The sequence below is a fragment of the Leucopleurus acutus genome, assembly GCF_964270905.1.
Source record: "Leucopleurus acutus genome assembly, chromosome: 21".
NCBI classification, from domain to species: domain Eukaryota; kingdom Metazoa; phylum Chordata; class Mammalia; order Artiodactyla; family Delphinidae; genus Leucopleurus; species Leucopleurus acutus.
Window position 1 is genome coordinate 12,424,753 of NC_139163.1, and position 24,662 is coordinate 12,449,414.

General features: G+C 43.5%; 1 protein-coding gene across 1 annotated transcript in view; it reads left to right on the plus strand.

Moving 5' to 3' along the window:
• Nucleotides 1-362: 362 nt before the first annotated feature.
• STOX2 (storkhead box 2) overlaps nt 363-24,662 on the plus strand; it is a gene marked incomplete at its 3' end in the record, with an annotated part of 101,740 nt that continues 77,440 nt past the window's right edge. Inside the window, exon 1 of the mRNA XM_082863957.1 lies at nt 363-543. Coding sequence (XP_082720083.1) covers nt 378-543 — 166 coding nt within the window. The 5' untranslated portion in view covers nt 363-377. The remainder of the gene's footprint in view (nt 544-24,662) is intronic.

The following is a 24,662-nucleotide window of genomic DNA, read 5'->3' on the forward strand; positions in this document are numbered from 1 at the left end:
TGTCTGCGCTCCCATTGCTTTCACGCTGCAAGTCTCGGCGCCCTCACCCCGCCCGCCCCCTCCCCGCCTCCTCCTGGCCGGGGAGCCTCCTAACGTGCCTTTCCCCCCAGGAATCTGGAAGCTATAAGCCGGGCGGATTGCAAATGAAGTGTAATGCATTGTGGGACGTGTGTAAAATCGGAGCCTTCGCTGTGGGGGGGTGTGGGGGCGTGGGGAGGGCCGGACCCGCCGCTGGCGGTGTAGACGCCGACGAGGAGGGGCTGGGAAAATGCGCGCAGAGTCCGCCCGGGTCGTGCCCGCCGTAGACGGATGAAGCCGCGCGCTGCGCCCCGGCGCTGAGGCCCCGAGGATCGGGGCAGCGGGTCGCCCTCCCCACCATGAAGAAGACCCGGAGCACAACCTTGCGGCGAGCCTGGCCTAGCTCGGATTTCTCGGACCGGGCCTCGGACCGCATGAGGTCCCGCAGCGAGAAGGACTACCGCCTGCACAAGCGCTTCCCCGCGGCCTTCGCGCCCCAGGCTTCGCGGGGCTACATGACATCAGGTTGGTAACCGCGTCCCTGCCCCCAGGCCGGGGCCACGGGGCGTGCTCCGAGCGCCGCGGCCGGGGTGCTTCCCCGGGAGGACGGGCGGTGATGGATGCGATAAGTTATGGGGAAAGCAGGAAAAAAATTAGCTCTCATCCACCATTTTGTACCTCCGCAAGATCCACAGCAGGCCCTCTCAATATGGGGTTGGAGAGCTATTAGTTAGGTGAAATCTGGGAGGGGGACGTGCCGGGCGTTTTGGCTGCACAGATAAATGACCGCCAGCTCGGGCGCCCAGCCTCCTTGAGCTTGTGGAAGAGCCTGCGCCCGCCGTTGCCCGCAGTATCGGGCTTGCTCGCTCCCGCATTGTGGCCAGTTATTATCCTAGTGGGTATTTAAACAGCCTTTCTTTTTCAAAAGGGAACAGGTTCCATGCACAGTTCTGGATGGTTTGAGTCAGGGAAGAGGTCTCAGGCTGGTCTGCTTGCACGCAGGGAACTGTGTTGCAGCCCACTGAATGCATTCGGTGGGGTAATGGTGTGTATGCGGATTGAATGCTCACATGATTTTGTGTGGATTTAACATATGTTGCTTTGAATCAGGTTATAAGGAAAGAATGGAGGCTGTGTCATGTGTTTGCATGTCAGACAGGAAGGACAAACAAAACGGTAAACGGGAATGAAGGATTTCATCTTAAAACGCATAGAAGCATTTCTGAAGGCGCCAGTTAGTTCCCTTTGGAAATACAGCGGATGGCTTTGCTGTGTGACTTGGAAACCCAGGGATAAAATACTTGAAACGCTGAAGGAGGAAAATCCTGAAACTCTTCTCGTTGTTTTCTCCTTACTTACTGTTGACCACTTGTATGTAATGATGTGTAAGACACCAATTTTGGTTTGTTTGTTTTTCATTCTGAATGAATTCATTTTCTTCTAAACAAAATGTCCTGGGAAAACCGAGGTTATATTTGAAAACACATCTATACCAAATCACTCTAAATCCTGGGAAGATTGCTTTAAGCTTGCAGATGGTACTCAAAGTCTAGCTCTACTATCTTTCTCCTAAAACAGCAAGTTTAAAAAAAAAAAAACTGGGGCCGATATCTCATGCTTTAAAAATGTCTTGTGAGTGCATTTCCGTGAGTATAAAACCTAAATAAAATAACCGTCTTTTTTACTGCAAAATCTGGTGACATAAGGATGTACTGTCTTGGCAATAAGGCTCCCTTGATTTTCCCTGTCATGAAATGCCAGATTTGTAAAGGAAGTGACAACTACAGTTTATACTTCAGTAATTGAAGTCAGTCACTGCTGTGGTCGCTTTATTCTTCAGGCTGGTGGCAGTAAATTTTGAAATACACCTACATCCAAGTGTAACCTCAAAACACGTATGTCCATAAACCCGTGTCTACACTGAGTGTTCAGATAATCTCAGGTTTCATATCCTTGGGGTTTGAATGTCTTCATTCCACACTGAAGAGTTTCGCCTCTTTTTTGCCCCTCTTCAGGAATCCGTACTGATACCAAGAGTGAGGCTGTAGGAGGGCAGGTGGCCATAATGTCTTCAACAAACCTGCAAGACTCTGTGATGATTTCAGGCACGTTCCCATGGAGCCTGTTTTCACCTATCTTGTCATAGCATCATTATGATCACATTTTTATTCTGTGCTAAAGAACTTCTCTGTTATTGCCAGTTTTTCAAGGTATTTTTGAGGGCTTGAGGAAGAAGCTTTTCATTTTCTTTGATTCTCCTATTTCTTGACTTGTAAATAGTAAGCTGGTCCTATGGGGATAGTGAAGGATCAGCTCTTTCAGGCTGGTGGTTGTCTGTGCAGGTTTCATGTTAGGTTACTACTGAGAAAAGAAAACCAGAAGGTGGGGGAAGAAGAGCTGTGTTATTCATTCAGCATTTTACGGAGCCTCCCCCCACCTCAAGCAAAGTGCCTTGCTAGGTTCTCATGGGGCTGCAGGGTTGGGCATAGTATGGTTTTGTCCAAGGGTGGAAGCTGTTATTTATTCTTTATTTTAATTATTAGCCAATATGTATAATAAAAAGGGTTGGGGCTCATGGAAGGATAAAGTAAATATTAAGACAAACACCGACAATGAACACTGGGAGAGTAGGTGGAATCTTTCTCATACACATCTTTTTGGGGGAGATTGAGAGTAGCTTGTCAATTTCCTTTTCAAATATGGTTCCTTTCCAAATACCAGTGTTGATAGTAACAGATGGTATATTGAGACACTTTGACATCATTTGGGAGAAGTTGTCTTCCCCTTAACAAATGTAAGAAAGTCCACTTATATCAAGTTAGTGACTCTGGATACAAACAGAGCCTTTGTCACATAAAATGAAATAGTAAATGAAGCAGCTTAGAAACACATGAAGCTTTTCATACTTCTTTCTGTTTGTCCAGTCATTTTGCCATAATAGCTACTAGTATTTATCATACTTATTCTCAGTAAAAAGAGGTTTTTTGTTGGGTTCAAAGGACAAGATAAGCTTCTTCAGAGAAATACTAAATGACTTGAAATAACTTCAGTGGAGACTGTTTTTAGAAATCCCCTCCAACAAATATTCCTTAAAAATATGGTGAAAATCACTGTTTTTTTTTTTTTAACTCTAGGACAGGAGAGGTCCTTGGAAATTTGAATAGCTGTCCTGTTGATCTGGCCTACTATCGCACAGTAGGTATTTCAAGTTTAACTCTGTTTACTTAAGCCAAAATTATAGGCATTCCATAATCGCTTTCTAATGAGACAGAACCTTTTCAAACAGTCTTTTTTTCACTAGTAAGTAACTACCAGTTTGAAATGTGATTTATAGCAACAGGCTTGACATTTAGCCTTGGCTTTGTCACGTACCTTTAGGATAAACTACACTTAAGCTCAAGAGGTTAGAATAGACACATATCAAACTTAAGGAGATCCTACAAACGGACAGTTAGAGAATTCTGAAACTTTAAATTTTGAAGACCATGCCTTATATGACTATTTAAGCCCCTGATTCATGCTACCAAATCGAAAATAATCCTAAGAATTCACAGGCCTCCTGGCAACCAGCAAGTTCACAGGCCATGAGATGAGTTCATTGTTCATCTTGAATATTAATTTCCCAAAGGTAGTTTCTGAGCAGAAGGGGGGGAAATCTTGCCTTTTGTTCAAATCAAGATGAATAATAAAATGTGCATCCACGAGCTGAATAAGAAAAGGGGTTAGGCCAAATGCACGTGGGATTATTCTCCCACAGTTTCTAAAACTAGAAATTATGATATTAATTAACCAGAGAGAAAAGAAAACTCCCCATAAAGAGGCCATAGCTGTATAATCCTTAGGGCTTTATACATGAAAATATGCTCACCTACCTTCATGAAATGATTTTCAAGGCACCAAACCTTTGTTAATGAAGGTGTTAGAACCTTCTCTGTCAGGACCTTGTGAACTGTGACCTCTTTATACAAGTGATGCTACTTCACGTTCCTCTCCCCAAGCCCTGGGGGTGGCTGCTTCTTTATATTTCACATGGCATGCCACCAAGTTTGGGGACATTTCATCGATCAGGACTGCAAAGTGATTTGTTTTCCACTAAAAAGATCCCACAGAGCATGTGCATAAAAGGCGTCCCCTGTGAACAAGACACCCCCAAAGTACTTTTAGATGGATGTTTGTCATTTTAAGGAACAATAAGGCAGACAATTTTAAAGGATTTGAAAAGAAAGAAAACACAAGCCACAAACTGACATCTTAAGAAAATATAAACCAGTTTTGTCTGCCGATCTCACTAATATAAATCAGCGGGGAGGAATGGCCAGGACGCCACCTTGATGAGTTGTTAGTTTTCATTTTATAGAAACTAATTCTGGGGCACAGTGGATTGTGGGGCCCAGTTCCTTACGTTCTGTTATTTTGAGAGTTTTCTGGGAGTGGAGGATGGGCACCTGAGGTTCTAATCTGGGCCTGCCCCAAACCAGCTGTGTCCCTGGCGGGTAACATGACCTCTCCCCGTCTGGAACGGGCCCTCCTGGCCCGCATTTCTATTACAGAATTGGGCTCCGCAGCGCCTCTGTAATGGGCAAGCCCAGGATTTCTCAGCACTTACACAGAAATCGTTAGAAATAACCTTTGCCCTTTCTGCTTATTGGAGTCATGTGCTTCCGTATGTGGGGTGTGTGGGAATAGCGCTCATTTTGCAATGGAGTCTTATTTCCTGTCATCCCCAGATGTTACATTAAGTGGCTGCATTAGGGCTTGTCCTGGTGACCAAACTAATGGGGGTGAGGGGACAGGGATGAAGCCCTGGCAGGTTCCGATCACGTGCAAGTTTTCATGAACAGCATCCTGTTGCCTCCTTATACCTCTTCGCAGAGATACATTTCCAGCCTCGCTGCTCCAACTGTGCTTTAATTTGAAACTACCTGTGTTGACTCCTTTCATCAGGCCTGTGGAAGTGAGGAATATTACACTTGGTGGTGAATGACTTTATTCTTTATTTCCCAGGAGAACGTGAATGTGCTTACAAAAGGTCACCTCTCTTGGTATTTCAACATCTTTTACACTCTTGTGAACGTTTTTATTTGAAAAAAGGAATATGAGTATATTGTATAAAAACCTTAGCATTTTTACACCTCCAGAGCAATTGTGGCTTAAATTCTCTATAGCCCCAGAGAGTTAGAGCAGCTCAGACAACTGTATGTTCTTTGGTACAAGATTGCTTATGCTGAGTGCAGCTATAACCAAGGAGCAGAGTCTGGTTGGATCCTTGCCGGTGGGTTCAGATGCCGACTTTTGCAACTAGGACAGGCTTTGTACATCAGTCATAGAAACTGCGTGATGCCTAGTCTATCAGGTTTAGAGTAGAGGTTCTTGTCGTTCGTAAGACTATAGACTATAGTCAATGCTAACTTAACCTTCACCACAGTAATATGGGAGAGAAATGGCATGGGTAATTTTTTTTAAGTAGATAGTGAACTTTTCCTTAAGTAGTTAATCCTCAGACTATTTTTATTTGACATTGGAATGCACAACCAGTTGGCCAGAAAATCCCATTGATTTCTACCACCTAAATATTTCTAAAATCTCCCCCTCCCTTTTCATCTCTGTTGTTGACATCCTTCTGTTCTATTACAGTGTCTTCCAAACTGACCATGTCCAATTCTTGCTCTACGGGTCCCCAGAGGGGTTTTGTTTTTTATTTTTTTAATCCCTCCGAAAGCAAAACTGGTCATGTTACTTTCCAACTCTTTTCAACGTTTCTCATGCCTATGGGTGAAGTCTGAGACCGAGGCTCTTCATGGCGTGACCTCCCCTGCTTTTCCCACCCCTCCTTCCATCCCTCCCCCACCACCCTGCACTCCAGGCTCTGGAAACTCTTTGCCTTCTGCAATATCTTGTTGCCTTTTGTGATTTATGTGACACCTCTGAGAGTGTGCTCGCCATCTTTAAAAGTCTGATATTTAGCTAAAATATATAAGGCTCATCCAGTTTAGCCTTCCAGAACAAGCTCATACACCCCTTCTCTTCCTAGAGCGAATCACTCGTGTGACGGTTGTTTTGTACCTGTGTTACCACAGCATGGTGACATTGTGTTGTACCTCGGGTTTACTAGCCAGTAAGTTCCTCAGTTACAGTATGTGTTTTATTCACATCTCTATTTTGCCAGCAACCACAGAGCTTGACACATATCAGGGACTCAGGAAATATTTATTGGATAAATGAATAAAACATGGCTTCTCTTAAAAACTTGGTTGAGGAAATGTCTTGAACTCCTAATGTGCGTCATCCTTTTGTAACAGAAGATTCTACTCTTCAAGGACTTCCTATTGTGGCTGGTAGGACCAGCTCTCAATGAGTTGACCATTAGAAAGCAGGAAATACTGGAATATAATCAAGAGTTAAGTGGGTTCTTCATGACATTCTTTTTTTTCTTAAATTCCACATATATGTGCTAGCATACGGTATTTGTCTTTCTCTTTCTGACTTACTTCACTCTGTATGACAGACTCTAGGTCTTGCACCTCATTACAAATAGCTCAATTTCGTAAGACAGGAATAAAGACACAGACCTACTAGAGAATGGACTTGAGGATATGGGGAGGGGGGAGGGTAAGCTGTGACAAAGCGAGAGAGAGGCATGGACATATATACACTACCAAATGTAAGGTAGATAGCTAGTGGGAAGCAGCCGCGTAGCACAGGGAGATCAGCTCGGTGCTTTGTGACCACCTAGAGGGGTGGGATAGGGAGGGTGGGAGGGAGGGGGATGCAAGAGGGAAGAGATATGGGGACATATGTATATGTATAACTGATTCACTTTGTTATAAAGCAGAAACTAACACACCATTGTAAAGCAATTATACTCCAATAAAGATGCTAAAAAAAAAAAGAGTTAAGTGGGGTTGGTTGATAGGGTTGGTGTAAGTGGAATAGGACTTCAGAGGAGAGATGTCAATAAAAAAGGCTGCCTGGAGGGAGGACTTACTTGCTTCTCAAAGGACTGGGTAGGATTTGAAGAGCAGAGAAGGCGGAGAACTGGGGGAAGGTTGTAGAAGCAGTATGAACCAAGACATTCAGCTGGCAAGGAAAACATCAGTGTGAAATTTGCCATACTGTAAATTTGGGATGTAACTAGAAATAATGTGTAGGTAGATCAGGTGGGCTCTTGAAATGTAGGTGGAGTTTATTGGGGTAGGAATCAGATTTGTGAGTTTGGGAGAGAAATAATGAAAGGAGCATCTTAGGAAGAGGTGTCTGGCTATGGCTTACAGGATAGATGGAAGAGATGGGAGTTGGGAGGCTAGGGGACCAGCTGGGAGGTGGTTGAGGGAACAGAGGTTATCAAGCAGTAGGGTGATGAGGGACCACCCAAGAGCAGTGTTTTCCAACACCGCTAGGCATTAGCACACCACCCTTAAGAATTTGTAAACCATGTCCATATACTATCTGTGCTATTATTTAGTTAATATTTTTCTTTAACTCTACCCACTTTATATTTAAATGGATGTAAAAGAAAAGTTTTTAATTTTATATGAAATTATGGGTTTCATTTGACAATTATTTTTCTCACCCCCATTACAGTTCATATATTCCTATTTCAGTAAAAAATGATTCAACCAGGTACCACCTGAAATGCCCTCACATACCTGAGTGGTACTCATGCCTCATAGTGAAAACCCGTATCCAAGGAAGGAGGGATGGGCATGAAGGGCAAAGGGAGCATCTGTGAGGACCAAGGGCCTGGCTGTTCCTTTAAGTGACTGGATTGAAGAGAGGAGAGAAAATCCAAGGTGAATCAGAGATTTTTGTTGGAAGAATGCAACAAGTGACCAGGAGGCTGGGGGAAATGGAGCAGAAGATGAGTTCTATGTTGGACGTAATGGTTTGGTTGTCCAAGCAGAGAGGTAGGCACTCACGTGACCGGTAGAGGCTCCAGGTATAGTTTGGGGGTCAACCACTTAGCAGTGTTAGTGAGAGCACGGGAATAGTTCAGCTTTTGTACTTTATGTTCCGCTTCTTAGAGGGGAACAGGTGACTTGCTTATTTTTATTTCCAGCAGATGGAGGGGCAGTTGGATTCCATTAACATTGAGTCCTACTTAGGTTTCTGAAAACCTGGAGACTCAAGGTTAGGATTGCTTGGAGATCATCTGCTCTCTTTTCCTAAAAGTGAAGAGCTTTTTAATGCTTGGATGTTTTTGATTAGTGTTTGCATTTATTCAGAAGCTATTGTAGTGTTGATAAAAGGGATGTGCTCTTGGTATCTCTAGTTTTGGTTTGAAAAGGGTTCAGAGCTATGCAAGCAGCAGCACAAAAGACTAGACCAGCTATGTAAATATCGTATATTTCAAACATCTGTCATATACCAATCTAGTTGAAAATCTATGGCTTAGGTAACACATATACACAGTTAAAATCTCCATTTATCTTCCTACTTAAATCCATGATGGCCCCTCCAGGCCAAGTTTTCTCTTTTTGAAGATAAAAGAGAAATATCTGGCAGGTGCCTGTGGGCATTAGAGGTAGCAGGGCTTAAGCCTGGACGTCTCCTTCTGATGGCCACAGTTTCAGAGGGAGGACCCTTCTAGCTTTGTAATTAACACCCTCACCTCACCCCTACTGCAAGTTCCTGTCTAGTTGATTCCCCTAAGAGAGCTCACAGACCAATTCATTGCTTTCGGCACATCCAGCTTTTGCTTTGAAGTCATTTATTTCGTTATTAGGTGAAATGAAGGCTGCCGCAGCAATTGAGGTTCTGTGGGTACTTGTCATTTTTTTTGGCTGTCCAGCATCTGAACCCCCTTCCCCTGTCTGTATCTCCCCACTGTTGTGGGTTGAACGTGTGCCCCCGTAAACCCCTGGTAACCCTGAATATGACCTTATTTGGAAATACGGACTTTGTAGATGGAATTAATACGTGGTCGTACTAGAGTCGGGTGGGTCCTGAATCCAGTGTGACTGATGCCCTTATGAGAAGAAGAAAAGAGACGCAGACACAGGGGAGATGTCCATGTGAGGAGGCGGGTAGAGATTTGAGTGATGGGTCTACAAGCCAAGGCAGTACAGGGATTGTTGGCAACTGCTAGAAGCCAGTGGAAAGGCATGGAAGGGATTCTCCCCCAGAACCTCCAGATGGAAACAATCCTGCTTCTGACTCTTGGCCTCCAGAGCTGTGAGAGAATAAATTTCTCTTGTTTTAAGGCACCCAGTTTGTGGTACTTTGTTTCAGCGTCTTAGGAGGCCAGTACACTCACCTTATGGACCTTGCGGGGAGGCAGAACCTCATTTCTCTATGTGGACACCGAACTTGGCCATGGAATTGCTGTCCCGGCCCGCCTGGCGCAAGGTCATGGTTTCACCAATTACACACTCCTTTCCAGACTCTGCATCTGGTGCTTGTGGGGCAGGGTAGGGGGGCTCTGGGGCACGTTCCCTGGCTGGCAGTGGTGTGGCAGCAAGACGGCATTCTGCAGGCAGTGTCTCGTGTGTGGCAGTGTAGGTGGATGCCAGCTGCAGGGTTTGTGCTTGGCGTGACTACCGAGTTCCAAGCCCGGATCTCCAGGCCTCCCCGCAATCCTGAGTTACTTAATACTTTTCAGTAAATTCCTTTTTGGAGAGGCCGTGTAGCAGAGTGATTTAGAGCAGACATGTAGTCCAGATGGCTTCATAATCCAGCCTTTCCAGTACTGAGCAGGTAAATTTGGATAAATTACCTATTTATGCAGGGCCTCAGTTTCCTTACCTGCAAAATGGGAATAATAATTGTATGTATCTGTGAGGTTTGGGGTGAATTATGTGAATTAATATACGTAAAGCACTGCATTGGTTTCCATGCATAAGAATGGAAGAACCCCAAAGGAAGCAAATAGACTCTCAACAGGATCTCAAAGTCGTCACTTCAAAGTATGCTGTCAAGAATAAATTGCATATGAGCTACACCAAGAAATATAGTTGAGTTTTACTTTGCAACCACGTTGGCTTCATTTTGTAAAAGCTTCCGGGGTCCTTGTTTCCATCTCTCCAATAACACCCAGTTTCCCTCTTCCTTGCATCTAGCTACTTAGTGTTTAAAACTCAGTTCCAGGGAATTCCCTGGCGGTCCAGTGGTTAGGACTCTGCCCTCTCACTGCCGAGGGCCGGGGTTCAATCCCTGGTCGGAGAGCTAAGATCCCGCAAGCCGTGCAGCGTGGCCAAAAAGAAAATATAATCACTCAGCTCCGGTCTCAGCTCTCGAGGAAGCCTCTTTGGCCTGGTGGACTGTTGATTGAGCTGCCCCTTCCCGGTGCTCCCGTAGCACCCTTGTCTGCCTCTGACATCATTTACACATCTGTCCTCATCTTCTTGTCGGATCTTCCCTCTAGACTGTGAAGCTCTTTGGGAACTTGGCTCTAGTCTCACTTGGTTTTGTTCCAGCAAGTGCTAGGAATGTAGTAGGCATACAGTAGGAATTTAAGTGTACAACTATGGGGACCCATTGTCTTGCGAACATTTCTGATAGTTTCAGTGAAATCTCTGACCTCTTTGTTTCGCTTCCTTCTTTAACCGCATTCACATTCGTAGTTAGTCCCCTGGGGACTGATGATAAGCGGCCTCCACGGTCCTTGTGTCCTATCAGGAAGCCTGATCCATTCACACTGGGCCAAAGGAGTGAACGCTGGGGCGTTTTAGATATCCACCGGGTTGTACATATACAAGCTTCTGTCTTGGGATTCTAAAAATTCCAGCATGGATGTTCCATGAAAAAAACAATATAGCTTTTTGGAATCCGCCGAACTTCTAAGATAAAACATCACTTTAGATTAGATGCTGGAGCTTGTAATGATAGTGGGGCTTCCTGTGAACCTAAAGAACTCATTTGAATTTTCATTTTGATTGGTTTTAAAATAATTGAAAGAACTCATTTGAATTTTCATTTTGATTGGTTTTAAAATAATTGAAAGGAGTATTTGGACCATCTTTCCCCCCCCACGCTTGCTACGTGGTTATTTATAATGAAGGCAATGGACAGCTGTTGATTATCTTTAAAGAAATAAAAAGTTTTGAAAAGTCCACTTAGCCAAGGACTTGAACATGCCCGGAAGAGCCGAACAATGAAGATGGTTGTAGTGTCAGGTGGACTTTCCCACATTTGTAACAGTGGCTTCTTAGGTTCGTAAAGTGCCTTTATGTAGTGGCAGAGCTTTTTGATTTAGGACATCGGGGTCCTGCCACCCCCCTGTTGCCTGTGTAATCTTGGCAATGTATCCTCTGTTTCTCATTTATAAAATGAGGATACAGTAGTATCTAATTTATAGTTGCTATGTGGATTAAATGAGCAAATGCATGTAAAATAATTAGCAGAGTGCCTGACGCATAGTAAGAACTTAGTACATTTTTGCTACTGTATTATTATTTCTTTGGGGACGTAACTCTAAGAGAGTGATCCACTCCTACATATTTTACACCTGAGGCTGTAGAAGAAGGGAGATGACAGGCGACTTGTCCAGGGTCGGGTAGAGTTAAAAAAATCAGAGTTCAATCTGATTCTTATACTTTGGTCCTCATTTAATCACAGATCAAATATTCCATTACCTATTGATTTGGGTATGTGGTCTTCTAAGAAATCCACAGGATTATTCATTTACCTGAGGGGGCTCACTTGTCCTGGAGTTTCCATCTTAGGAAGCATGGTGGAGAGTCATTGTATATTCAGTATTCCTGTGAGTTAGAAATCTAAGAGAACTTGGCTTCACCTAAAATCAGGGAAATGGTGCCCCGTCTAATCAGAGATACTGACTTGGACTTTTCCAAATAAGGTAAAGAGAAAAAGCCTCTTCCAAGGTTATGGTTGAGCTGTGTGTTTGTATGTGTTTGCGTTTGCAATAAAACGAGAATCGCAGAAACGCAACGTGAGGAGGGAAAGCTGGGAGGCTAAGGTACATCTTTCAAGGGCAGCCCAGTGCCTTCTCTCCTCCAAATCAAGTGCATGTTCCTCCCTTGGTGAGCTTTAAATAGTAGTGATGGTCCCCTGGAATCTCAGGTCAGCACGTCCCCCTGGGTTGCGGAAAGGGAGTGCCACACTTTGGGATCCGCTTTTCACGTGTTAAGATTTCAGCAGCTTTCCTTCTAGCAGATGGCTTGGCAGCAGGACTCGGGGCTCTGGGATGACAGCCTGAGCTGGGGGAGGAGAGAGGGTTTTCCCTCCTCCGAAGCTTTCAGAGCTGCCAGCACCTCCGCTTCACTTCACTGTAGAGACAGACGCGCCGACCCTGGCCAGCCGGGATTTGGGAATCCAAAGCTTCCTGTCTTCAACATGTTGCCCCTCCCCAGTTCTCCCTGCCTGCAAGTCCAGTGAAAACAGCTCAGGAAGAACCTCAAGTATTGATATATTAAGCAGCTTGCTGTACAGGGTTGCGGCCGACTAATTGAACTTCAAAAGCCTCCTCTAATTCTAGAGCCGCAGTATGACAAAAGCCTTGGCTTTTGCTGGTAGAAGCATGGTTTGGGGAGGTGGCAGATCTCGCTTTCCCATATGTTGTACCCTGCTTGGTGTGGGTGGTTTCAACATGTGGAGAATTTCAAAGAACATTTGTTCAGGATGCCAAAGGCAGAGTACGTGATGGTGTACCATCCTGAGCGGAAGGGCCAGAAGTGGAGGTATGCACTGTCAGGTGCCACCGGAGGTGGGAAAGCACCTTCTCTCCAGTGAAGCTGTGCAGAGCGTCATTGGGCTGGGGCTGTGCTGAGGGCCTAGGAGAGCTGTGGTTAATCCTTACACAGTGCTGTGTAGACAGGCCCTGGAAGGTTTCTGTTGAGCCTGGCGGTGGGAAGCCGGAGGTCAAAGGTCCTGGGCCATGAGCACAGCCTTCCTCTGTTGGTCTGAGGACATGCTTCCTATCAAGATAACAGAGTTCCTGTGTGCTCCTGAAATGTAGACATGAAGAGGGAGCCTTTTTACCCCCAATTCACTTCCCCCACAAGGAAGGGAACCAGTGTCTACTGAGCATGTACTTGGTACCAGCCAGCACGTGAGAATGACCTCATGTAGTCTCAGAACAACCCTGGGAGGCAGCCACTAATGAATATCTGAAGCGTCACAGAAGACGACACTGGGATTTTATACATGTGTACACGCTCACACACTCACACACTTTAAATCTTGTGTACTCGACTCTTAGTCTACATGCCACCTGTTAGTAAAATCACCTTCCTATTTTTATGTAAACATTAAATATTTTCTTTCACTACCCCAGCGGTTCATCTTGCACTTGCCCTAAGGAGCTCGCTTGAGAGGCCTGGCTTGTACCGAGAGGAAAGATTTCGGAGTTCCCTGCCTCTTCTAATGAGTCTCACCTCAAATATTTGTGTGTGTTATCGGCAAAGAATCTACTCTGCCAGCTGATGTTCTGAGAGTTACCTTGCTTTGCCCAAAGAACCGTAGAGTCTCCCAAAACCTGACAGGGCGTTGGGGGGCGTGGGAGGCTATTGCTGGAATAGTTCTGTGCTGCTGTTTCTTACCCTTCCTCTTCTCATCACGCTGGAGGGGGTGTCTCATCCATCCGCTGTGAGTTCCTCGCCGTCTTAATTGGCCCGGTGTTATCGGGAAGTGTCTGTCCTGCAGTGAACACCCCTGATTCTTGAAGGAGATGAAATCGTTGGGCTTGCACAATTCCCAGGCACAAAAGGCACCGGACAAGAACATTGAAACTTCAAATGGAAAGAAGTCCCCCCACGTAAACATAATTTCATTCATTCGTAAACCATTTTCTTCTGCTGACGCATTCTCTTCTGTACTTTTTCTGTTAGGAAAAACTGAAGAAACATGAGATTTCGTGCCGTCTAACTTTTGCCATCTGTTGTAAGAGTTTACACTGAGCAGTCATTCTGAGCATCGCAATAGGCCAGGGTCCAAATAATGGAATAATTTCACAGTACCCAGCACAACAATTTAAAATCATGCTATCAGGGGTCAAAAAAGGAGGAGTTATATGGGTCTGAATGGTATAAGATAGGAGTAAGTCCAAGGTAGTCAAGACAATAATAAACTAGGAATTTTGGTGGATATGACTCAAAAAAAGTATCGATGGGTAAAACTGAGTAAATGAACTATAACTTTGATAAGAGTCAGTCAACTGGTTTAGAACACATCAGATGTGTTTTATAAAATCTTCGATTTGGGGGAAAAGAAAAAATCTGTCCTTGTGATTTCCCCATAGGAGGGTCGCTGAGAAAGTCTTTTACAGTTTCTCCTAGTTTTTCAGTGGTCAAGGAGGGTGAGTTCAGTAACCCATGGCAACGGATTGAATGTGAATAATATGAATGCGTAATCTCCATTTAGTACTTCTGCTAGTAGGAGGACTTGCAGAAGTTAGCACCTGCATAATCCTTGGAGTATGGAATACTTAAAGTAATACAATACAGGAGCAAACTCCCATTCTTTAGAATATTTAAGAACAGTCCCAAAGCTTTATGATATACTGTGTATTTTCAATAAAACAAAAACTGCTGTTAGACACTACGTAATAGTTAAAAATTATATCTCTTCTTAACCCACCCCCCCATTTTATGGCTAGTTAACTAGCGAACGCTTAAAATTCTCTACATACTAGACTTTAAAATACCAAACAAATATAACACAAAGTTGTCAGCTCTTAAATTAAAAAATGTAATTTATGGTTTCTCTGTATTTTTAACTTTAGAATCAAGGCACCAAAATAAACTCACAGAATGAAAAAGGTCAAATTTACTTGTATTCAATTTCTTAGCATTAGAATTTCTTAATATTTGCGTAACGATTGTTTTAACTTCTTGTTGCCAAGACGGCGGTCTGGGAGAGATTTGATTAGTAAACCGCTTCCTTAAAGAAAAGGGTTTTAACACTATGCAGTAAATTAAATGTATGGAAATTACATTCATCTGAGCTAGAACTTTCACAAATTCACTGTGCTCTGCTGCTGGGGGGAGAGGATCCCTCAGGTACAAGAATACTTAACTCTATAGGCTCATTCTTAGTCATGTTTTTTTTTTTTTTTTTTCGGTACGCGGGCCTCTCACTGTTGTGGCCTCTCCCGTCGCGGAGCACAGGCTCCGGACGCGCAGGCTGAGCGGCCATGGCTCACGGGCCCAGCCGTTCCGCGGCATGTGGGATCTTCCCGGACCGGGGCACGAACCCGCGTCCCCTGCATCGGCAGTCGGACTCTCAACCACTGCGCCACTATGGAAGCCCGGCATTTAGTTTTAAAGTTAATTTAATTTGATTGAGTGTGTTTTCAGGACTAGTGTTCTTTAATCGGAGTGCAGAAGTGGAAAAACCAGATATTCGGATTTTTCTAGGCTTGGCACTTTGCCAAGCAGAAGGCTCAAGACGGATAAGGACGTTGATCCTTTTCTCCCTTTGGGTGAAGCTGGAGCCAACGTGTCATTTGGAGGTGTGGTCTTGATGGTGTTCAGGAAGGTGATCCGTGGATGCTGCTTTATCTTCTGGACAGTTGTCTGATGCTGGTATTCTAAATACTCAAAAGGTGAACTCAAATTAGGCAGAAATACGATAGGCAAAAATATGAATCTTGTTCTCAAGCTAAGTTGTCCAAAACTCACTTTTAAAGTTGTTTCAAGAATAACTGAAATCTGAGTATGGTATCCCTAGGAATTTTTTCTTAAGAACCGTTGGTGTTCTTTTCTAGCTCTAGTCAAGAAAAATTGATCATCTGATTAGGCCTTTGTCAGATGGAACTTGCCATGTATGTAATGTTCCACACTAGACAATGTAATAAACATAACTAGGACTAGAATTGCACTAATTTGGGATAATTAGGAGGAAAACTTGTCTAAATAAGTGAAAGACCTAAATTTTATAGAATGTTTAATGAAATGGGGTCATTACTTTCATGTCCTTAGGCTATCTAACGAATGGATAAATTATTTATAATTAGCATATCAATTGTTGCCATATAAGAGATTGCTCCTTTACTACTTGAAAGCAGGTTATTTTTCCCTTCTTCAGGAATTATATGGTCCCTTGAAACCTTATTTATGCCACTTATCTGTACAAACTAAAGGTGACCTTCAGCCTAACTCTATTCCATAATCCCCAAATTCCAAATTTGTAGATTTCAAATTAAAATGAAATTTTGTCTTATGGGAGGATAATTCTGCATCCTTAAAGACATCTTTGGTCTTTTGCTTTCTTTTTAAAAAGAAATATTTCTTTTTTTTTTAAACATCTTTATTAGAGTATAATTGCTTTACAATGATGTGTTAGTTTCTGCTGTATAACAAAGTGAATCAGCTATACATAAACATATATCCCCATATCTCCTCCCTTTTATGTCTCCCTCACAGAAGTTCTAAAAATTCATAAATAATACATCATAATACATACATATGACATAAATAGATGTTCAAGATTAATTATTCAAGTTAAATTTTAAAACATAAAATTAAAAAAATGATATCCAGGGCTCCCCTGGTGGCGCAGTGGTTGAGAGTCTGCCTGCCGGTTCAGGGGACACGGGTTCGTGCCCCGGTCCAGGAAGATCCCACATGCCGCGGAGCGGCTGGGCCCGTGAGCCATGGCCGCTGAGCCTGCGCGTCCGGAGCCTGTGCTCCGCAACGGGAGAGACCACAACAGTGAGAGGCCCGCGTACCGCAAAAAAAAAAAAAAATGATATCCAAATAAAAATAAATAATGAAAGTTAAAAATAAGTAAAACATTCAAAATGATAAGTAAATATCCCAGAAGAAATAAATAATAAACGTATTGTTTTCCCTAAAGAATACTTTAGAATTCATGATGATAATATCCTTCATTTATTGAGGGCCTCTTAGATGCAATAATATTCTTTCATTTAATACGACGACCCATCCTATGAGGTTGGTACTATTATTATATCAATTTGCTGATGAACAATCGGGGGCTGAACATTTCACAGCTGATGAGCACCCAAGCTAAGTTTCAAACCCAGATCTAAGTTTTCCCAGTAAAAACCTTCAGTATGTTATCCTCCACCTTACAGTTAGAATAAAGCAAATGATGTTTTTAACCAGATCCGTAAGAGAATTAGGAGATGGAAACGGGGCAGTGAGTAAAATACCAGCGTGCTATGAACAGAAAGAGGAAGAGTGGTATTAGTGCAAAAACGGCGGCGTGGCATGCGGGTCTGAACGGTACGTCGTGAGGAGTGTTCTTCATTTGACCTTGATCTTTTTATTTTTCTGACCAGTTATCGATTCTTTGCACACTGGACTTTTCAGTTTTTCTGAATGTAGAGTCGACATCAGGTAGTGACTCCGGGCCCAGGTTTGGGAGAAGGCTGCCCGGCTTTGGATACAGGCTCTGCACGTAGCCAGCTGTGCAGCCTGGCCTCTCGGTGTCCCATGTGTAACATGGGGTCGTAATAGCACCTACTCATTGAATTGTTCTGAGGGTTAAATGCCTTAATACATGTAAAACCTTGAGAGCAGCACCTGGCATGTAATTTGTGCTCAGTAATAGTTAATAGTTATTATTATTAATAATAAAGATATGGTCTGCGTATAGCAATAAGGAGCTTTGGGTCTCTAAAAAGGGGTCATTTATTTCTTAGAACTATACCCTTTTTCTTAGAGGTAGGAAAGGCTTCACTGCCAGTTACTAGAATCCCGCTGACCCATGGGGAGCAGTGTAACACAGTGGGTCTAGAATAGATTGGCTTTGCAGGATAGATGTGGTGCTTTTTCCAGTACATGTGTTACTGATCTGGAAGCAGCAACTAGGACTTAATAGTCATGAGGTTGCCAGCTGACATTTTTGACAAGAGGCAGGAGGGCGCGTGTGCACTGGTGCCACATCCTAATTTATTGCCTTGTTTTGCCCTTTCTGGGACTACCCAGGACGGTGAGGGGCTGCCATCAGTCTGTTCTCTCTGCTCCCTTTGGAGAGACCCTCCCTCCTCTCTGCAGGTAAGTGAGCAGACGCCCCAGCAGGCCACGGGCTTCCCTCCATGTCGCTTAGAAACTCACTGGCCTCTGTGCCCCTCCCTGCTGTTGATGACGGTCTGGCAGAGGCTGTGATGGGGCCGGCGTGGTGGTCACGGTCCTGCACAGAGAAGACGCAGTTGCAGGTGTGCTCCCAGTTGGCTAGAGGCCCTAAGGAGCCGCGGTGCATTATTTCAGTGCTTCTGTCCTGCATTGTTTGCTGACGAGCTCTGTGGCTGCTTCGTTCTCATAGATTCGTTTTCAGTTCAGGACATCTGTCTTAAGTGCATTTGTTTCTTTTACTTCGGTTAGGAAGGAGAGCAGCTCTCACCATGGGACACTTTTGTGTCTGGTGTTACCTCCTGTCCAGCACTGCATCTTCCCAGAGGTGGCCACTGAACGCTTATAGCCCCAGTTGCTGCTTTTATGTGCAGAAGAGAAGCTTCTTGGGGTGGAAAACAGCAGTAATAAAACACATTCGCATAAGGTTACTTCAGTGCCTAAAGGAGTTTGTATTTTGCCCTCTTAAGATCCTTGAGAAATTTGTATTTCAGGTGGAGAATACTGTGGGGAGGAAAGCCTTGTGTTCAGAGACTTAGTAGAGATTTCAGTTATTAATGGGTGATCGGGAAGGAGGTCTAGATTAAACGTGTAATTTTGCTCAGCACAGACTTTACTCGTGTGTCCTGTCAGTGTGGATGTGGACGACTAACACCGTGATGACCTGTCACCAGCATCCAGCACCCTGGGGCTCTTTGGTTCTATTCTCAAAGTTTCTGAGACAAGAGGGAATTAAAAACTCGGCTTCATTTTGGAAATGGTCCTGAAAAGAACCCCAGCCACTACTTTTGGTGATAGGAATTAGGAGGCAATGAAGATGCCTGAGAAAGCCATAGTTCTTATCCAGAGAAAAACAGGCTTAGGATAAAGTGTAAAATACAAAATTGGTGATGGTTTGGATCTGTGATGTAACTTACGGCCAGAAAAAATAACTCCTGTAACCATCTCGAGAGTGTACTCAGATGAATATATTTTAATTGCTGTCTTCAGTTTCATACACACAATCTTTGAAGACATAAAGAAGTCATTTAACGTTTTTAGTTACTGCAAAAATTACATGGAGTATAGTCATATTCAAAACTGTAGTAGAGATTTGCTGAAGTCTTCGGACCTATTCATTACTAACGATTAGTTTCTTTTGTACAGCATATAGGGTGAGACCAAAAGACTATAGCACTGTACCCTGTATATCAAGTAACTAGCTATAATTAAATTCAATACTTTGTGCTATTTTTTGATTCTGTGGTGACATTTGCCTTCCCTCGAAAAACCCAGTACATATTTAGATACAAATGTTTTAGGAATTCAAGGAAGAGAATGGCGCTTGGTCTGGTGGGTTTAGAAGAAGTACGTATTCTCTCCTTATACAACATTAAGTGCAAATATGTTGGGTCATTACCTATCTGAGCATAACTTTGAGGTGGAATTTCTATCAATAACCAGTTGTTGCATATATTTCAAGTATACTGAGACTGAGAAAGTGACAGAATCTCTGGTCATAGTCACACCTGGTTCTTCTGAGTCTTTTGGAAACATTAAAACCAAATGAACAGGGACTTCCCTGGTGGCACAGTGGTTGAGAGTCCGCCTGCCGATGCGGGGGACACGGGTTCGTGCCCCGGTCCAGGAGGATCCCACATGCCGCGGAACGGCTGGGCCCGTGAGCCATGGCCGCTGAGCCTGTGCGTCCGGAGCCTGTGCTCCGCAACGGGAGAGGCCACAACAGTGAGAGGCCCGCGTACCGCAAAAAAAAAAAAAAAAAAAAACCCAAAACACAAATGAACAAAGAGACTCTTTCTAAGGATTCATAACTCTCACTTCACCCGCCTCATGTACTCCAAAGAAGGCCATTTAGCAGCACTGGATGGTGGAGGGCCGCGGCATTGATGAGCTCGTAGTGAAATGCATTTCTGAGATAACAACACCTGTCTTGTTTGCGTTATGGCCACTGATTATTTTTGTACATCTATTACAATTAATTATCCTAACTATATAACTTTTGTTTTTAAGAAGGAAATTGGTTTTCAGTATTCGTTTTTAAAGCTTAATAGAATAACAAGCTATATTTCTTTCCTTTTTCTTTTTTTGGGGGAAGAAGCTATATTCTTTTATGCCATCCATCAGTATTTCTGGAAACCTGGTTCAAATATTGACCCAGATCTACAATGTTTTCTTTCTTGCTTGCATGATAATCCAGGAAACATGTGTGGCTTCTATGGGTGTCTTTAAATCAGAGACGCTGAGCTAAAGCCACAATAGAATTTTCTATTGGGGGATAATGAAAGTGTCTTTATTAGATCAAAATAGCCTTTAAAATATTCAGTCTAGAAGCTAGAGTTTGCTGTTGAAGTGACTGTATTAAAACCATACCCTAGCTTGTTAAGTTTTTCTTTCAATTTCCTAAAAGATCTTCATTTATCATCTACTACAATAGATTCCTTAGGACGCTGCCTTATTCCTGGTACTCTTCTCTTGATTTATTCAATGACCTAGTGTCTATATACAAGCAATATTTTAGGTGCCAGGAGTCTAAGGATGGTAAAAGACACAGGCTCCTGTTCTCATAGAGTCCGCAGAGTGCTGGGAAAGAAGGAACTGAAAGAAATCCACTATTCCTTGGAAGGTAGTGTCCAAGGTAAGGAGAAGCAGGAACTGAGTCTGAACAGTCAGACAAATCAGAAGGGCATTGTACTATACAATTTATCACCCAAACTGGAATGCTTGGGCCAGGGAAAGGGGCACTATTAATAAATACACCAGAATAGCAGGCAGAAGCTGCCACTCTCCCATGAGACACATGGTTACCCTACTTATAGTTAAGGAATTTGCATGTTATTCAAGAGGCAGTCAACAAAGAGCCACGGAAGGCTTTTAATCTAGAAAGTGATGTAGTAAAACTTGGATTTGTGGAGGGCCAAAGGGGAGGCGTGGAGACCAAGTAAGGGCTCTTCCAGGGACCCAGGCCTGAGAAGGTGACCCCTGGGAGCTTATGATGACAGCAGAGAGGCAGAGTGGTGGCCAGACCTAAGATGTACTCTGGAGACCCAACCGACAGATCTTGGTGATGGATCGGATGCGGCAGCTGAGCAGGAAGCGGGGAGTCGAGGGTGGCCCCCAGGTTTCTGGGGAAGAGGGTGACGTCATTTGCTCAGACGGCAGTGGTGAGAAGCAGGTTTGGGGTAGGGGCGTTGGTGATTTCCATTTTGGGTGTGTTGTGTTTGAGGCACTTTTATGCAGATGGACAAGTAGAGATGTTTGATAGACATTTTTTCTCTTATGCATTAACCTGAAAATCAGCCTGCATAACATACTGATATTGTTACGTATGGTTTTGATTCCCCATCAAGACCTTGAGCCCATAGATTTGCCTTGTTTTACTCAAGGAATCATGTCCATCTGCAATAATCTATTCCCCATTTTGAGCCTTGGGAGAAGTAGTGTGGCTGGTCCTCTTGAAGCAACTTAAAGTTGACTATGAAAAGAGGACCCCAGCTTCCTACAGCAGCGGTGTTTCTCAGTTGCCTGTCAGAACTGTGGAAGATGTGGGTGTTTCTGTAGCTTTAGACTTAAAGAAACGTCCCACATGAGAGCTCCTCATTTGAACAATGTTTATAGCCTTTTGCAGAATGCTACTTCAAAAGTACCTAGTATTTACAAAGCACGTATTCTAAACAGCTTGACTATATTTTTCCATATATCCTTAGAACATCCATGTGAGTTTGGCAAGAGGCAGATATACACTCAAAGTGGCAATGAAAAATATACATATGACAGTGCTTTCTGAATGTTTTCTTGGTTAATGTTTATATTATCCTAATATGTACATTTTTAATGGGCGTCAATATAAAGGTTTCTCCTTAAGCTCATGGAAGATTTCAGAAGCAGAATATCTGTTCTGCATGCAACATGTATTTAAATTTATGGACAGAACTATCATACCTTTCCCCAATGTATTTTTTTTATTTTTATTTATCCCCAATGTATTTCTTTTTATTTATTTTTAAATTTTATTTATTTTTGGCTGTTTGGGGTCTTTGTTGCCGCACTCGGGCTTTCTCTAGTTGTGGCGAGTGGGGGCTACTCTTCGTTGTGGTGCGCGGGCTCTAGGCACGCGGGCTTCAGTAGTTGTGGCGTGCGGGCTCTAGAGCGCAGGCTCAGTAGTTGTGGCGCATGGGCTTAGTTGCTCTGCGGCATGTGGGATCTACCAAATTTTACATTTGGTATAAATACCAAATGTAAAACAGATAGCTAGGGGGAAGTAGCCACAAGGCACAGGGAGATCAGCTCGGTGCTTTGTGTCCACCTAGAGGGGTGGGATAGGGAGGGTGGGAGGGAGACGCAAGAGGGAAGAGATATGGGAACATATGTATATGTATAACTGATTCACTTTGTTATAAAGCAGAAACTAACACACCATTGTAAAGCAATTATACTCCAATAAAGATGTTAAAAATAATAATAATAAATATGATATTTAACTGAACAATCACTGCCCCTCCTTCCTGAATGCCTGCCCCATCCCCATTCTCTTTTTTTTTTTTTTTTCCGGTACGTGGGCCTCTCACTGTTGTGGCCTCTCCCGTTGGGGAGCGCAGGCTCCGGATGCGCAGGCTCAGCGCCATGGCTCACGGGCCCAGCCGCTCCGCGGCATGTGGGATCCTCCCGGACAGGGGCACAAAGCCGTGCCCCCTGCATCGGCAGGCGGACTGTCAACCACTGCGCCACCAGGGAAGCCCCCCCATTCTCTTAAATCAGGATCAGACTTATTCGGCATTTTGATCTAAGTGTATAATCATCTTTTATTTTCCTATAGTCTATCTTTTATTTCTGTCTCCTTTCCTGACTTACCTAGTTATACAGCAGTTAGTGACAGAATTAATTAAAACAACTATCCAGATTCTTTTATTCAGCAGTTCCTTAATTTAGAGCAGTAGTTTTCAACTCTCTTAGCCTCCACAGACCTCCTTTTTTTTGTACAATAAATACTTCGGTGATCTTCTTTTCCTACCCAGAAATATAATCTTACCTACATACATAATTTCAAAAGAATAGATTTGTTACCTAATTGTAAAATAAGTAGGGATAAGAAGAAGGTAATTTATGATAAAATAATGTTTTGTTAATTACAAAAAAAAAACCCCATTTTTTTTAATATGTAAATGCTTGGAGAGGGCCACACTGGAAACTATGATGAAGTCGTCAGATGCCTTGCGCTGTCAGGGGAGTCACCACAAGTGCAAAGGCAGCTGATCCAGCTGTGCTGCACGCGTGGCTGAAACCATAATCGCCATGGCCGTTGTGGACACAGTTTTCTGAAATGCGGACTAACTCAAGGCAACATTTCAAACAAAGCAGGGTTTGTTCCATGTCCAGTTATAATCCTGGAAAATTCAGCGTTTATTAAAACTGCGTGAAACAGTTTTGTGTTAACATGTAGAATGGAGTTCTGAGTGCAAGTAATCACAAATAAATATTTCGCACAGTGGATGTCCCACAGGACTCTGGGAGGTACACGCAGGAACATGTGTTCTGAGGGTCTGTCTTGTGCACGTCAGAGCGTCCAGCATCCCGGGAAGCTCGAACACCGAAACACAGTGGCGCTCTCTCAAGCCTGGTGGCAAACAAAATGCCCTCTCAAATGTCCCAGACTTCTCTCATGGGTCTCATCCTGCTGAAGGAGAAGCAGAGGAAGACAAAGGAAGGCAATTCCAAGTTCGTGTTTAGGGCTGTCTTTCCCTTAGGCCTGGAATGTAGCATTTGGGGATCAACTCCCTAGAGAATCGTAGGAGTGAATATCTCCGTCTACCTGTTCCAGGAAAAATAGAAGGGATATTGAGGTGAGAGGCACAAAAGGTGGGGTGAGCAGTCAGAGGCAACGCATAGGAAGGGCAGAACAATTTGGTAGCTCAGGGAAGTCAAACCAAACCGAATCCCTGGCACTTGGTAGCTGTACGATCTGGAAAAATCCTTTCAAACTCTCTTAGCCTCTTTCTTCACCTGTAACACAAGCACTTATGCCTCATTTATAGGGTTGATATGGGGATTAATGGGTTGATAATATATTACAGTAATTGACATTGTGCCTGGGACCCAGCTTGTACTTAAGATCTGCTGGCTTCCTCTGCTCCCTTCTCCTCCAGAGATTTATAATAATGCTGTTTGCCTTTCCGGGCGGCGGGGCAGAGGGAATGTATGAGTAATCTTCCGCTGCCATTTTTTCTAGGTGCTTAATTTTTAAGTTCTTAATTTTTAAGGTAGAAAACCTGATAGATGGTACATTATATACCCTGAAGCATCCTGAATTTTGGTTGAAACGGACCCTCTGCATTTTAGATGTGGGGTTTACACTTCAGAACATATCTTGGAGAAAAAAAGAGTTATTTTTAAATCACAAAAGAAATACTTTACTGTAGGAACTTCAAGCATTACCCTTGCAAATAAACTGAAACTTGAAATCCTCATCACCCCAATGCGACTTCCTAAGGGTGGCCAACTACTATAATGGAATTTAAACGTAAGTTACTCCTTCAGTGTTCCTCCTGGTTTTGGCGAACCTGCTCTTCCTTCTGGAGTCTTTCTGTGCCGTGTTTGTGAAACTTTCTTACCTGTCCTGTTGAAGCCATGCTGGTATAAAATGTCACTCTGATCGCT